Source organism: Trematomus bernacchii, unplaced genomic scaffold (assembly GCF_902827165.1).
Source record: "Trematomus bernacchii unplaced genomic scaffold, fTreBer1.1, whole genome shotgun sequence".
Taxonomy (NCBI): Eukaryota; Metazoa; Chordata; class Actinopteri; order Perciformes; family Nototheniidae; genus Trematomus; species Trematomus bernacchii.
This window is the reverse complement of record NW_022987744.1, coordinates 279,849-294,940: the sequence shown is the minus strand read 5'-3', so window position 1 is coordinate 294,940 and position 15,092 is coordinate 279,849. Positions and strand designations below refer to the sequence as shown.

The 15,092-nt window shown below is 44.0% G+C and overlaps 1 protein-coding gene across 2 annotated transcripts in view; it reads right to left on the bottom strand.

Moving 5' to 3' along the window:
* Window positions 1-11,522, bottom strand: part of LOC117496412 (GRAM domain-containing protein 2A-like) — a 28,786-nt gene extending 17,264 nt beyond the window's left edge. Inside the window, exons 1-2 of one of the 2 annotated variants that reach the window (XM_034148073.1) lie at window positions 11,441-11,522; window positions 3,508-3,621 (exon numbers count right to left, since the gene is read on the bottom strand). In XM_034148073.1, coding sequence (XP_034003964.1) covers window positions 3,508-3,617 — 110 coding nt within the window. In that variant the 5' untranslated portion in view covers window positions 3,618-3,621; window positions 11,441-11,522. The remainder of the gene's footprint in view (window positions 1-3,507; window positions 3,622-11,440) is intronic. The other variant, XM_034148074.1, reaches the window with a different exon arrangement.
* Window positions 11,523-15,092: the final 3,570 nt, after the last annotated feature.

Genomic DNA, 15,092 nt, shown 5'->3' with positions numbered 1-15,092 from the left:
CATGGTCTTCAGTCTGCAGTCTCATGTGTTCTGGTTCTTCACTGAGAGTTATTCTAAAGTGTCCTCATGGTCTTCAGTCTGCAGTCTCATGTGTTCTGGTTCTTCTCTGAGAGTTATTCTGAAGTGTCCTCATGGTCTTCAGTCTGCAGTCTCATGTGTTCTGGTTCTTCTCTGAGAGTTATTCTAAAGTGTCCTCATGGTCTTCAGTCTGCAGTCTCATGTGTTCTGGTTCTTCACTGAGAGTTATTCTAACGTGTCCTCATGGTCTTCAGTCTGCAGTCTCATATGTTCTGGTTCTTCTGTCTCTGAGAGTTATTCTAAAGTGTCCTCATGGTCTTCAGTCTGTAGTCTCATATGTTCTGGTTCTTCTGTCTCTGAGAGTTATTCTAAAGTGTCCTCATGGTCTTCAAATTCTGACTTTTTTCTTAAAAATCTGACTTTTTTCTCAAATTCTCGAAATGTTGACTTTTTTCAAAACATTCAGATTTCTTTCTCAAAATCTAAAAATTCTGAATTGTTTTCCTCAGAATCTCAAAACTTTTTCTAAGACCTACTGGTGCTGGCCCTGAGCTAGACTTACATTTAGCCATTTTTGTACGTGTGTGTGTGTGTGTGTGTGTGTGTGTGTGTGTGTGTGTGTGTGTGTGTGTGTGTGTGTGTAAACACAGCAAATCTGTTCAAAATCTTTATGTGTGCACGGGGTTACGACACAAAAACGCTCTGTGGAAGATTCCTCCTCCTCTTAATCAACCAGCTCCCTCATTAGTCCTGACAGTGTGTGTGTGTGTGTGTGTGTGTGTGTGTGTGTGTGTGTGTGTGTGTGTGTGTGTGTGTGTGTGTCTGTGTGTTTCTGTGTGTGTTTCTGTGTGTGTTTGGCTGCAGATGAAAGCTGGGGAGACAATGCACAGAGAGGGAAAGCCTCACTGTCTCTCTGGTATTCCTGTCACGTACGACACAAGCTGCAGAATCAGTGTGTGTGCGTGTGCGTGTGCGTGTGCGTGTGTGTGTGTGTGTGTGTGTGTGTGTGTGTGTGTGTGTGGTGGCCTACAACACGTGCAGGGGGCTCACGTTTTCAGGCAGCAGAGCTCAGAGAGAGACAGAGGGGCTGATGGGAAGGAGGTGTGTGAAAGCTTGTGTGTGTGTGTGTGTGTGTGTGTGTGTGTGTGTGTGTGTGTGTGTGTGTGTGTGTGTGTGTGTGTGTGTGTGTGTGTGTGTGTGGCTGGGGCAAAGCCTTAATTCTCTTCTGCTGACAGGGAGCTAATATAACACACAAACACCGTCACACTAAAACCGAGTGTGAGGGAATCTTTAGTTATTTTGTTATTTACCCTAACAGTAGCTTAACACATTTGTAAATAATAATAATAATAATAATAATAATAATAATAATAATAATAATAATAATAATAATAATATCTTCTATCCGGACATGCCTTGTTGGTTTCACTTTTAATTGAACTGGAAACCAGTGTGTGTTTTTTCCCGGCGTGTTGAACATGCTGTTTGGAAGAGTGCGCTCGGCCTCTTCCTCTGCTCCACTTTCCCCTTTCAGCCTGGAGATGTTTGCATAATTACTTCTTTTATCTGCGAGTGTGTGTGTGTGTGTGTGTGTGTGTGTGTGTGTGTGTGTGTGTGTGTGTGTGTGTGTGTGTGTGTGTGTGTGTGTGTGTGTGTGTATGTGTGTGTGTGTGAGTGTGTGTGTGTGTGCATGCGTGTGTGTGTGTGTGTGTGTGTGTGTGTGCCTCACAGTAGCTCTTGTAGACAATCAGTCCTTTCACACACTCACACACACTGAACTTCATGCTCCAGTGTACCAAACTAACACCAGTGGCTGAAGGGAGTTTTCTGGCCGTTCTCACGTTTACACTTTTAATAATTATCAGAGAAAAAGTAAAAATAATTTGGTCAAAATGCACTTTTACTATCTATTTAATTCCTATAAACTTACAAGATAAAAATACTAACAATACAGTAATTAATATAAAGTGTATGCACCTTATTAAACTCTTAGTACTTCTACCCGTTAGCTCTAGCATCATGTAAACAGTGAGTTTTATTAGAGCTCATTCTCAGCTGAGGTGATGGGATGTTTTGACTTCTGTTAGTGAAGTCATCTTTAGAAAAAGTCAGAATCTTTAGAAAAAGTCAGAATCTTTAGAAAAAGTCAGAATCTTTAGAAAAAGTCAGAATATTTAGAAAAAGTCAGAATTTTTAGAAAAAGTCAGAATTTTAGAAAAAGTCAGAATCTTTTGGAAAAAAATCAGATTTTTTTGGGAAAATCTCTGATTTCTGAAAAATATCAGAATTCTGAGATTTTTTAAAAGAAAACCCAAAAAAAAAAATATATATTTTGAGAAAAAATCCAACATTTTTAGATTTTCAGAAAATATGTCAGAATTTTTAGAAAAAGGTAAAATGCTGTAATTTTCTGAAAAAGTCTGAATTATGAGAAGAGAGAAAAAGAAAATTCTGATTTTGAGAATGAAGTCAGAATGCTGGAAGTACCAACACATGGTGGAGGTGGAAGCGCCCCGGATCAGGCAGAAGGTGAATAGTTAGACAGAGATGCTATGCCCGTTAGCACGTTAGCATTTGGCTCAAAGAATCTGAGTCTCAGTGCAGCTCTCAGGAAAAATATATCCAGCTGTCTTTTCAACAGCAGATATACAAATAGGAAACTGATCTATAGAGAGGTGCAGGAATGAGTCCTAAAACTCACGAATGATTCAGCATTTCATCACTTCCTGTCCCCTGGTCAAGAGGTCAATGATTTTCTGAAAGTGTTTTTTTGGTTAGCCAACTTTAGCTTAGCGGTGGTGACGTGAAGTCATGTGACCGTGCTGTAGTTCTTTTATAGCCCAACATTAGCCACCTTTAGCTTAGCAGTGGTGACGTGAAGTCATGTGACCGTGCTGTAGTTCCTTTATAGCCCAACATTAGCCACCTTTAGCTTAGCAGTGGTGATGTGAAGTCATGTGACCGTGCTGTAGTTCTTTTATAGCCCAACATTAGCCACCTTTAGCTTAGCAGTGGTGACGTGAAGTCATGTGACCGTGCTGTAGTTCCTTTATAGCCCAACATTAGCCACCTTTAGCTTAGCGGTGGTGACATGAAGTCATGTGACCGTGCTGTAGTTCCTTTATAGCCCAACATTAGCCTCCTTTAGCTTAGCGGTGGTGACATGAAGTCATGTGACCGTGCTGTAGTTCCTTTATAGCCCAACATTAGCCACCTTTAGCTTAGCGGTGGTGACATGAAGTCATGTGACCGTGCTGTAGTTCCTTTATAGCCCAACATTAGCTTTTTACCTCAGAAATCATAAAGTGGTGTTAATATGTGGAGATTTTCCTGCTGAACTAAATGTTTGTTTGTCACAGATTATTTTCTGCAATAATCCAAAATCCCATGGAGGAATCCCATTGGACCAGGGAGATGCTGCCTTCAGGGACCAACACAGAAACAGCACATTCTCTGTTCTACCTGTCAGTGTGAGCTGCAGTTCCTCACCTGAAGGGCATGGGGCAGTGTGTGTCCTCCTCTCGGGGGGGGTCCACCTCGTGGGGCGGCAGCAAGCTAACATCGTCGCCCTGCTCCGTGTTCTCTGACATCATCAGCATCGGCCTGGAACAAAAACATTCAGATATATTGAACATAACCTCCCGCTCACTGAAGGTAGACCTGATCCAGACCCTCTGACAGACATCAGATCTGGAGTTCAACTCAGTATTTAATTTAAAATCAAAACTGCTCCACCTGTTAAAAAGCTGCTCAAAGATTGTTGGCCAGAGACTCTATGACTCAGCCTATCATAACAACCTAGTGAGGCTGTCCAACAACATCACCTCTGACCCAAAGCATGTTCAGTGAATATGAACTGCTACCATCTCATCGGAGAAACAAGGTCCCACGATTCAATAAGGTCAGACTGAAGCACTCCTTTGTGCACCAGTCAGTCCTCTCAGTGAACACAGAGCTGATCCCAGATCAGATGCACGCTGAAGGCTCTCTGAGCAGCTCTCACTGATCCTGCTGGTATGTTCAATGTTTGTTGTTTGTGTTTCATGTATTTGTGTCTGGATATTTGTCTGTTGATGTTGGACATGGAGCTGCTGTGACGCAAGACACATTTCAGACCTGATCTGACAAATAAATTATTATCGTACCGTACCGTACCGTGCGGTATGGTATGGTATGGTATGGTATGGTACCGTACCGTACGGTACGGTACGGTACGGTACCGTATCGTATCGTACCGTACCGTATCGTACGGTATCGTATGGTATCGTACCGTACCGTACCGTACCGTATGGTATGGTATCGTATCGTATCGTACCGTACCGTACCGTACCGTACGGTATGGTATGGTATGGTATGGTATCATATCGTACCGTACCGTATGGTATGGTATGGTATGGTATCGTTATGGTATGGTATGGTATCATATCGTTATCGTATGGTATGGTATCGTATGGTATGGTATGGTATGGTATGGTATCGTACCGTATCGTACCGTACGGTACGGTATCGTATGGTATGGTATCGTACCGTACCGTATCGTACCGTACCGTATGGTATGGTATCGTATCGTACGGTACCGTATCGTATCGTACCGTACCGTATCGTACGGTATCGTATGGTATCGTACCGTACCGTACCGTACCGTATGGTATGGTATGGTATGGTATCGTATGGTATCGTATCGTATCGTACCGTATCGTACCGTACGGTATGGTATGGTATGGTATCGTACCGTACCGTATCGTACCGTACCGTATCGTATGGTATGGTATCGTATCGTATGGTATGGTATGGTACCGTACCGTACCGTACCGTATCGTATGGTATCGTATCGTATGGTATGGTATCGTACCGTACCGTACGGTACGGTATCGTATGGTATGGTATCGTACCGTATCGTACCGTATCGTATGGTATGGTATCGTATCGTATGGTATGGTACCGTATCGTACCGTACCGTACGGTATGGTATCGTATGGTATGGTATCGTATCGTACCGTACGGTATCGTACCGTACGGTATCGTATGGTATGGTATCGTATCGTACCGTACCGTACCGTATCGTACCGTATGGTATGGTATCGTATCGTATGGTATGGTATCGTACCGTACCGTACCGTATGGTATCGTATCGTACCGTATCGTACCGTACCGTATGGTATCGTATGGTATGGTATGGTATGGTATGGTATGGTATCGTATCGTACCGTACCGTATCGTACCGTACCGTATGGTATGGTATCGTATGGTATGGTATCGTATCGTACCGTACCGTACCGTATGGTATCGTATCGTACCGTATCGTACCGTACCGTATGGTATCGTATCGTATCGTATCGTACCGTACCGTATGGTATCGTAATGCGAGGATGGAGTGTGACTTTGTTGATGTGTTAGTTGATGTTGAGGACCTGATATACAGAGAGAGAGAGGAGATGATTCAGAAGCTGCAGATAACACTCTAAATATAGAAGTGTGACAACGTCCAGGAAACACAAGAGAGGAGAAGTTTCTGAATGAACTGATCTCAATATTTACCAGTTCATTTTCTGTTAGTCTTTAAACAATATATATTTAAACCTTTTTTTTGTTGAGAAAATAAAAATGTTGGAAATAAAACTGAACAAGATTTAAAATAAATAAGATCCTTATTTTTCAGAAGCGTTGACGACACACACACACACACACACACACACACACACACACACACACACACACACACACACACACACACACACACACACACACACACACACACACACACACACACACACACACACACACACACACACACACACACACACACACACACACACACACACACACACACACACACACACACACACACACACACACACACAGGATGAGAGCCGATGTAAGCAGTCGTTCGGGGACGAGGTGGAGATGGAACACGCTGCCATGTCGATCCTCCTCTTCGCGGTTGTCATGGTAACAGGCACATACCTCCTCCTCCTTCTCCTTGTTTCCATGGAAACGTCCGCCATCCTCTCGGGGACGTTATATTTATTTATAATATTTATACCTTCCTGTTCCCTTCCTGACGTCAGGACATCCCATAATATCCTCAGAGTAAACACACACTGCTGCACACACACACGGTTTAACACACACATGGTTTAACACACACACACACACGGTTTAACACACACATGGTTTAACACACACACACACACACGGTTTAACACACAAACGGTTTAACACACACAGACAATTTAACACAAACACACGATTTAACACACACACCGTTTAACACACACACGGTTTAACACACACACGGTTTAACACACACACACACACACACACGATTTAACACACATACGGTTTAACACACACACGGTTTAACACACACACACACACACACACACACACACACACACACACACACACACACACACACACACACACACACACACACACACACACACACACACACACACACACACACACACACACACACACACACACACACACACACACACACACACACACACACACACACACACACACACACACACACACACACCATGAATCTTTGCGTTGAATCTCTTTGATGTTTTGAGGACAGAACTTGTTCAGCGAGCATCGACACCCTTTCAAAATAAAAGCATGAAGGATTGGAGCTTTTAGGGGGGGGGGGGGGGTCAGGAGAGTTAAAGAGGACAAATAATCCCCTTGTTTCAGGCGCATATCACGACTGCACCCCTGTACACGGTTCAAACCCCATCATCAAGCAGACGATACAACGGTGATCGGCCTCATCCACAACAACAGTGAGACGGCAGGAGGCTCAGCGTCTGACGGGGGCTGTGCCGACAACAACCTGCCCTCAACACAACAACAACAACATAACTCATGGTGGGCTTCAGGAAGTCGAAAGGCAACACACACACACTCCCACACACACACTCCCACACACACACTCCCACACACACACTCCCACACACACACTCCCACACACACACTCCCACACACACACCAACACACACACTCCCACACACACTCCCACACACATCAATGGAATGGCGGTGGAACGTGTGTCTAGCTTAAAGTTCCTGGGGGTCCACATATCCGATGACCTCTCGTGGTCCAACACCGGTTTATTCCCGTGCAGCCCCCTGTCCCGTGCAGCCCCCTGTCCCGTGCAGCCCCCTGTCCCGTGCAGCCCCCTGTCCCGTGCAGGCCCCTGTCCCGTGCAGGCCCCTGTCCCGTGCAGCCCCCTGACCCGTGCAGCCCCCTGACCCGTGCAGCCCCCTGTCCCGTGCAGCCCCCTGTCCCGTGCAGCCCCCTGTCCCATGCAGCCCCCTGTCCCATGCAGCCCCCTGTCCCCTGCAGCCCCCTGTCCCCTGCAGCCCCCTGTCCCATGCAGCCCCCTGTCCCCTGCAGCCCCCTGTCCCCTGCAGCCCCCTGTCCCATGCAGCCCCCTGTCCCCTGCAGCCCCCTGTCCCATGCAGCCCCCTGTCCCATGCAGCCCCCTGTCCCATGCAGCCCCCTGTCCCATGCAGCCCCAACAACAGCCTCTGATTGGTCAACAGACTTCATGCAATGCTTCATGGGATGCCTCATCAGATCTATAAACTCTAACCCTAAGACCCAGCAAAACAAGTATCTTCTTATGTGGCCTATTGTAAAAAAGGGGCGAATTGGGAAGACCCCCCAAACACCCCCAGCTCGGTAACGAGCCGGCGCCTCTTCTTCCTGAGGAGACTAAAGAAAGATCACCTCTCTCCTCAGGTTCAGGACCAGCAGCTTCAGGACCAGCAGGTTCAGGACCAGCAGGTTCAGGACCAGCAGCTTCAGGACCAGCAGGTTCTTCTCCCCCTGTGACCCTGCTGAACTCTGACCCCCCGATAACCCCATGCCCTCACCAACTACCACCTGTTTATATCCTTATACTGTACATACCGTTGATACTGTCCTGTACGTTCCCTCGTGCTCTCGGGGTACAGAGGGAAGTAGCCGGGAGAGAGAGAGAGAGAGAGAGAGAGAGAGAGAGAGAGAGAGAGAGAGAGAGAGAGAGAGAGAGAGAGAGAGAGAGAGAGAGAGAGAGAGGGACTGAAGTCATCACAACACCAGGATGGAGCTCATGTCCTATGAACACACACCATCTGTTCACAGCCTGTTGGTCATTACTCATATCAGGTCGACACCTAGATGTTTTCCTCTAAACAAAGTATTCACTATTTGAACCGAATATCTCCCTCCTCTGCAGGAACATCATTTCATATTCTGTTCTTGTACATTTCATATATTGACATGTAAATAGACTTCTTGCACTATTTCTTATTTGTACTTTATGATATATGTTGCATCGTTAGAGGAGCTCAGAGGCCTGCACTACGAAGCCGGATGTTCTCTTAGCTGACTTCAGGGAAAACTCGGGCTTTCCGGTCCTACGATGCTGGTTCTCTTTTTAGCGGGCTAGATCTCCATGGTAACTGATGCTGAGCGGCTAACCTGCTCCGGAGGAGGTTAGGTTGCAGGCTAAGAGATCAACTCAGTGAAAGCACCGCCTGCTGACCAATCAGAGCTCACCGCCTGCTGACCAATCAGAGCTCCGTGTGCAGAGTTTAAAGCGATCAAGTCATATTACAGGATAGAGGAAATACAGAAAAACTGCCGTTGCAGGAAAGACGGCCGGCAAAAATCAGCTGACTGTGTGAACGTGAACATTAATAGAATATCCCCTCCCATCTTCAGAGCAATCTGACTATTATAACATTAGCGTTAAGAAAGCTTACTTAAATATCTGCCACAACATAAGTAACCGGATCAGAGTAACATTACGTACAGTCCGTGGCACTGTGAGTGCAGACATCGATGTGTCCCATTATCATTCATATCATATCACATCATAATGTATCATATATTTCCTTATCTGAGTCAGCTGAGCCGTATCTGGCCGTGCAACACTCACAGTGTCACATACTGGATGCAGAAGTATTATTTTAAGCAACACATTAAGTTGACGAAACACTCGAGTCAAATGTAATTAAAGTCAGATCGTGTCTTAGACGGGGCAGTGATTTCATAAACCTGTTAATGTACGCATTCAAACACTTTCTCTGTTACCAGCTGTATTCACCTTGCAGGTGCAGCTATGTGGCTTTTATCCTGGATAAAGTGTTTAAGTCATGGATGTTTAAAGTTTAACTTCTTCATATTTGACTAATATTAAAGTTCACTTTTCATTCAGGAAGTATGACGCTGCGCTGTCAGTACGCTCCTCCATGTTTGTGATTGGTCGAATGCTCCAGATACCACCCCTTTCATGTGAACGCGCACCTAACTATAGGACACGGCTGGCTTGAGCGATCCACTTGATAACCAGCGTCGTAGGACAGTTTAGCGAGAGCGCGTATGTTTTGGATTGGGCCAACCGGCTAACTCAAACATATCCAGGTTAGGTTGAACCAGCTTCGTAGTACAGGCCTCAGGTCTCTGTAGCTGCTGAGCATCTGATGATGAAACCTTTGAAACGTGGCCTTTGACCGAAGGGTTGCCGGTTCACATCCCGATCTGACCGTAACAGCAAGGCATCAGACCGCTGCTCGCACGCACGCGCGCACACGCGCACGCGCACACGCACACACACACACACACACACACACACACACACACACACACACACACACACACACACACACACACACACACACACACACACACACACACACACACACACACACACACACACACACACACACACACACACACACACACACACACACACACACACACACACACACACACACACAGATAACTCTGATATTATTTCTGATATTCGACACTTCCTGCTGCGGCATCCTCTTTAATAAAATCTATGCAAATGATAAGAAAATGAAACCACTCACAGAATAACCTCTAATACACACCTGCAACTTTTACTAAAGTACTGCATACTCAAGTACTGCATACTCAAGTACTGCATACTCAAGTACTGCATACTCAAGAACTGCATACTCAAGTACTGCATACTCAAGCACTGCATACTCAAGTACTGCATACTCAAGAACTGCATACTCAAGTACTGCATACTCAAGCACTGCATACTCAAGTACTGCATACTCAAGAACTGCATACTCAAGTACTGCATACTCAAGCACTGCATACTCAAGCACTGCATACTCAAGTACTGCATACTCAAGCACTGCATACTCAAGTACTGCATACTCAAGAACTGCATACTCAAGTACTGCATACTCAAGCACTGCATACTCAAGTACTGCATACTCAAGTACTGCATACTCAAGCACTGCATACTCAAGCACTGCATACTCAAGTACTGCATACTCAAGCACTGCATACTCAAGTACTGCATACTTGAGGCACTGCATACTAAAGTACTTCATATGAAGGTACTTGTACTTCACTGGAGTATTTACAATCCCTGCTACTTCATGTAAGAGGGAAGTGTTTGCCTGCTCAGCATTTACAGCTGTTGGTACTTTAGAGATTATTGATAAATAGTAGAAATATGTAAATATACAAAAGATTAAAAAAGTATAAATAAAGTAAAAAAGATAGAAAATATGAAAAAAGAAAGAAATGAAAAACAAAAATGCGTAATATATATAAAATAATAAAAACAAAAAGAATAAATAATAATAAAAAAAACACAAATATACAACAAATATAAATAATACAAAAAGAGATAAATATACAATAAAAAAAGAATAATAAAATAGAAATATAAGAAAAATACAATAAATAAAAACATTAAAAAAAATCTAAATATATATATAAATAAATTAAAATATACAGAACTAAAAAAACTAAAATATAATTGATAAATGATAATTATTACAAATAAAATACCCTGCTAAATATATAATCAGGTTCAAGATCCATGCTCACAGTTTGCTCATTAAAATAATATAATAAATATGTCTACCTTTACTTTTGGTATTTGTAAAAAACATGTGAAAAAAATATATATAAAAAAATGAAAATAAACACAAACAGATCAAAATATATACAAATAAAAAAAATACTCTTACTCCAAATAAAAAGGAAGAAAGTATGACATTTAAAATGCTTAAAACCAGAGTCGTGCGTTCAAACACACCATGATGCAAATGAATAACATAAATCTACCTAATTTAAAACCAATATAAAGCTCCTAAAGACTAGAGATTACTGTTATTTATTATTACATATTTGAATGCTCTCACACACACACACACACACACACACACACACACACACACACACACACACACACACACACACACACACACACACACACACACACACACACACACACACACACACACACACACACACACACACACACACACACACACACACACACACACACACACACACACACACACACACACACACACACACACACACACACACACACACACACACACACACACACGTCTTAAGGTCCTCTCACCTGTTCTCTCTCAGGTCCGCAGCTCTCTGTGTCTCGCGGCTGCGGGAGGCAGAAAAACAGACAAACTACCGGAAAAGACCGGACGAGACCTTCAAAATAAGAGCACGGTGCGTGGACAAATACAAAATAAAAGCATGATCTGTTTGGTATTTTGAGCAAAACACATCATGTATCTGAGACCCATAATATATGCCTATAAATAGTATAATAGGAGACCTTTAATGTATACAACATTTCATCCATTACCTCATCTGATAAACTATTATTTCTTGTCAATTATTTGATGTTATTTATTTTTATTATTTCATTCAATATTCTATCTGTCATTTATTTAGTATTTTATGCTATAATTAATTAATGTGTGTTGTCAATGTGTGCTTTATGTATCAAGGTATCATCATACTGCTCTGTGTGAAGTGTTCACAGAGCACCAGCGCCCCCCTGTGGTGCAACACCGACATTACACTAGCATGCAGAAGATGTTTCTTCATGTGGAACATTTGGGATTTTATATCCGTGTCAAGTTTTTGGGACGCTGGCACCTGCAGGCCACCGTACAGAACACACTTGGAATTGAACTATTTCGTTATTCCTTGAGACAATGGGCTAACACATAAATCAAATCAATACATCTTATGTATTAGGAGTCTCCCTCGAGAGCAGCTTTCATTTTACAAACTGAAAATCTTCCTTTCTATAATTTTAAAGGTCCCCTATGATACTGTTTCTCATCAATATATCACAGGTCTCAGATATATCCAGAGCCTGTCTCTGATTGGCTGAAACACCAAACAGATCATTGCAGCATTACCCATAATCCCCTCTGTTTCAGCCCTGTTTTCCAAAGTGCTGATTCTGGGGTTGCGGTCGAATACTCCAAAAAAACAGCTCGTAAATTCTAACGCTATCGTCTATCCCTTGACCTCTGAGTGAAAGGTCACGGGGTTAAGGGATAGTGGATAGGAGAATTCAAAAGGACTTAGGAGAAGAGACTGCGGTACTTTAGAGAATCGACTGCACGTTCACTATCCGACGTGTTTATGATGCGCCAGCAGAGGTCATAAATGTGCGCCTGCTGCTGTGGGGAAACTATGGAAACTACAGTTTTCTATACAGCGGACTACAACATGGATGTTTAATGAGAACGAGGGACTACTGTAAACTCATCTAGAGACTCTGCACCGTGCTCTGATGCTGTTATGCTTTATGAACGGGGACAACAGAGAAACATATTCTTCATGACCAAAGCTGGAATTGAAATAAAAAAGGAAAGTGAAACTTATGCTCGTCACCCTCTCCCTCCGGTCCACATTAATACAAATGATCCCAATACGTATGATTGTATGAAAAGATCTTAAAATCAATACAAATGTATTTATTATAAACGTTAGTCCTTAACATCTATCACTGTGTATATCACCATTCAAACATCTTTTAAAAGTTGAACAAACCCCACACAGCTCAGTAAAGACTGTGAAATGTTGACTTTATTTGATCATTTCAGTAAAAACTAACGTTCATATTTCTCTTTGTGATTATAATACTGATGAACGTTCAAAACAAAGCACTTTGGCAACTTACCACATACGTTTTAAAATGCTTAATAAGCACCGTAACTTTCATGATATCATTTCTCGTTCATAATCGGTTGTTTCCGTGAACGGCCGACTGTTGTGTGACGGCAAATGCCGCGGCTGCAAGGCATTGTGGGGCAGCATTTTCTCCTCTCCTTTCGGTTAGGGAGGTCCAGTGGTTCCTAAGCTAAAGGAGGTTATAAAGGAAGTTTGAAACCTCCTTTCCTTTCATCTAGAGAATTGGAACGGCACTTATCATGGCTGCCACTGAGGGACTTCCGGGTCATTTCACTCCGTTAGGAAGGTTCCTAAGATAAAGGGACTATTCGAATGCAGCCTCTGTCTGTTACTTTAGATGAAAATAAGGAGCCCCTCCCCACGCCTCTCTGAGAGAGATTTGGTTACAAAGAACTCAAAGATTCTGCGTAAGGCGCCGTGCTGGTGGCTGCCTGTTGCATGCAGCTCCCGGTGTTTTATTGATCTTTGTCTTTTTGTTTACTTTTATTCTCTTAGTTGTACTTTTTTCTTTGGATATTTATTTTGTTTTGCAGCGAACTATGGCCACGTTTTACTTCGAACGTTTTCTGGTCATTCTTCTGCTACTTTTTTTCACTTTTTGTGTCGGAGAGCCATGCTCAGAGGAGTGATGGCATTGTTTACACGCGTGAGCAGCTGATTGCGCTGTGCCGACCCGTGCTGCTGCCCGGAGCCAGGCATGACATCCCGGAGGAGCTTCGGAGGCTCAAGCGGGGCTGCAGAGCTGGGGCCAAGCTGAGGATGAAGAAGAAGATGAGGTACAAACCCTGTGTACCGGCCATCATAATGGGGAACGTGAGGTCTTTGGGGAATAAGATGGACGAGCTCCGCGTGCTGACGAAGACGCAGTGGGAATACCGTGAGTGTAGCATCATGTGTTTTAACGAGACTTGGTTGCACTCGCTCATCCCGGATAATAACACGGCTCTCCCCGGCTTCACGAGTGTTCGGGCGGACAGGGACGTTATTCTGAGCGGTAAAAAGAAAGGAGGAGGGATTGCACTGTATGTGAACAAACAATGGTGTAATCCTGGACATGTTACTGTGAAGGAGCGTTTCTGTAGCCCGGACATTGAACTGCTAGCTGTGGGATTACGTCCATTTTATCTACCTAGAGAACTTTATTCTGTCATCGTAGTTGCTGTCTATATTCCACCGAACGCGGACGCGGAGGTGGCTGGTGACGTCATTCACTCCTCTGTGGCCAAACTCCAAACTCTTCACCCAAATGCATTCATAACAATAACTGGGGATTTTAACCGTGCAAAACTGGACAAATCTCTGCCTACATTCACTCAGTATGTGAAATGCCCCACCAGGGGAAATAATACTCTGGATCTTCTATATGCTAATACCAAGAATGCATATTGTGCCACTGCCCTCCCCCCCTGGGCAGATCTGACCACAACCTCGTCTTTTTGGCTCCTAAGTATGTCCCTCTGGTGCAGAGGCAGCCTGTATCCACCAGGACTGTGAGGAAATGGACTCCAGGGGCTAATGAGGCTCTACAGGACTGCTTCGAGACCACTGACTGGGACGTGCTTTGTGTGCCACATGGAGAGGACATCAATAATATGACTGACTGCATCACAGAATACATCAACTTCTGTGAACAAACAATATTACCGGCTAAAACTGTCAACTGTTTCCCCAACAATAAACCCTGGATTACTAGTGACCTGAAAACTCTTTTAAATAAGAAAAAGGAAGCTTATAAGTCTGGGGACAAATCAATGCTGAAGAGTATCCAGCATCAGCTGAGAGACAATTTGAGGAGGGGCAGAGATTCGTACAGGAAGAAGCTGGAGACTAAGCTCCAGCAGAACAATAGCAGGGATGTCTGGGCTGGGATGAAGGCTATCACTGGCTTCAAAGGGAGAGACAGACTGACTGTGGGCACCCTGGAGAGGGCCAACGAGCTGAACACCTTCTTCAATAGGTTTAGCTCTCCGCCCGCTGCTGTCTCCTCCACTTCCTCTTCTCACCTCACCTCCTCCTCTCAGCCTGGCATCAACATCCCCCCTCTGCTCACCACCTACACT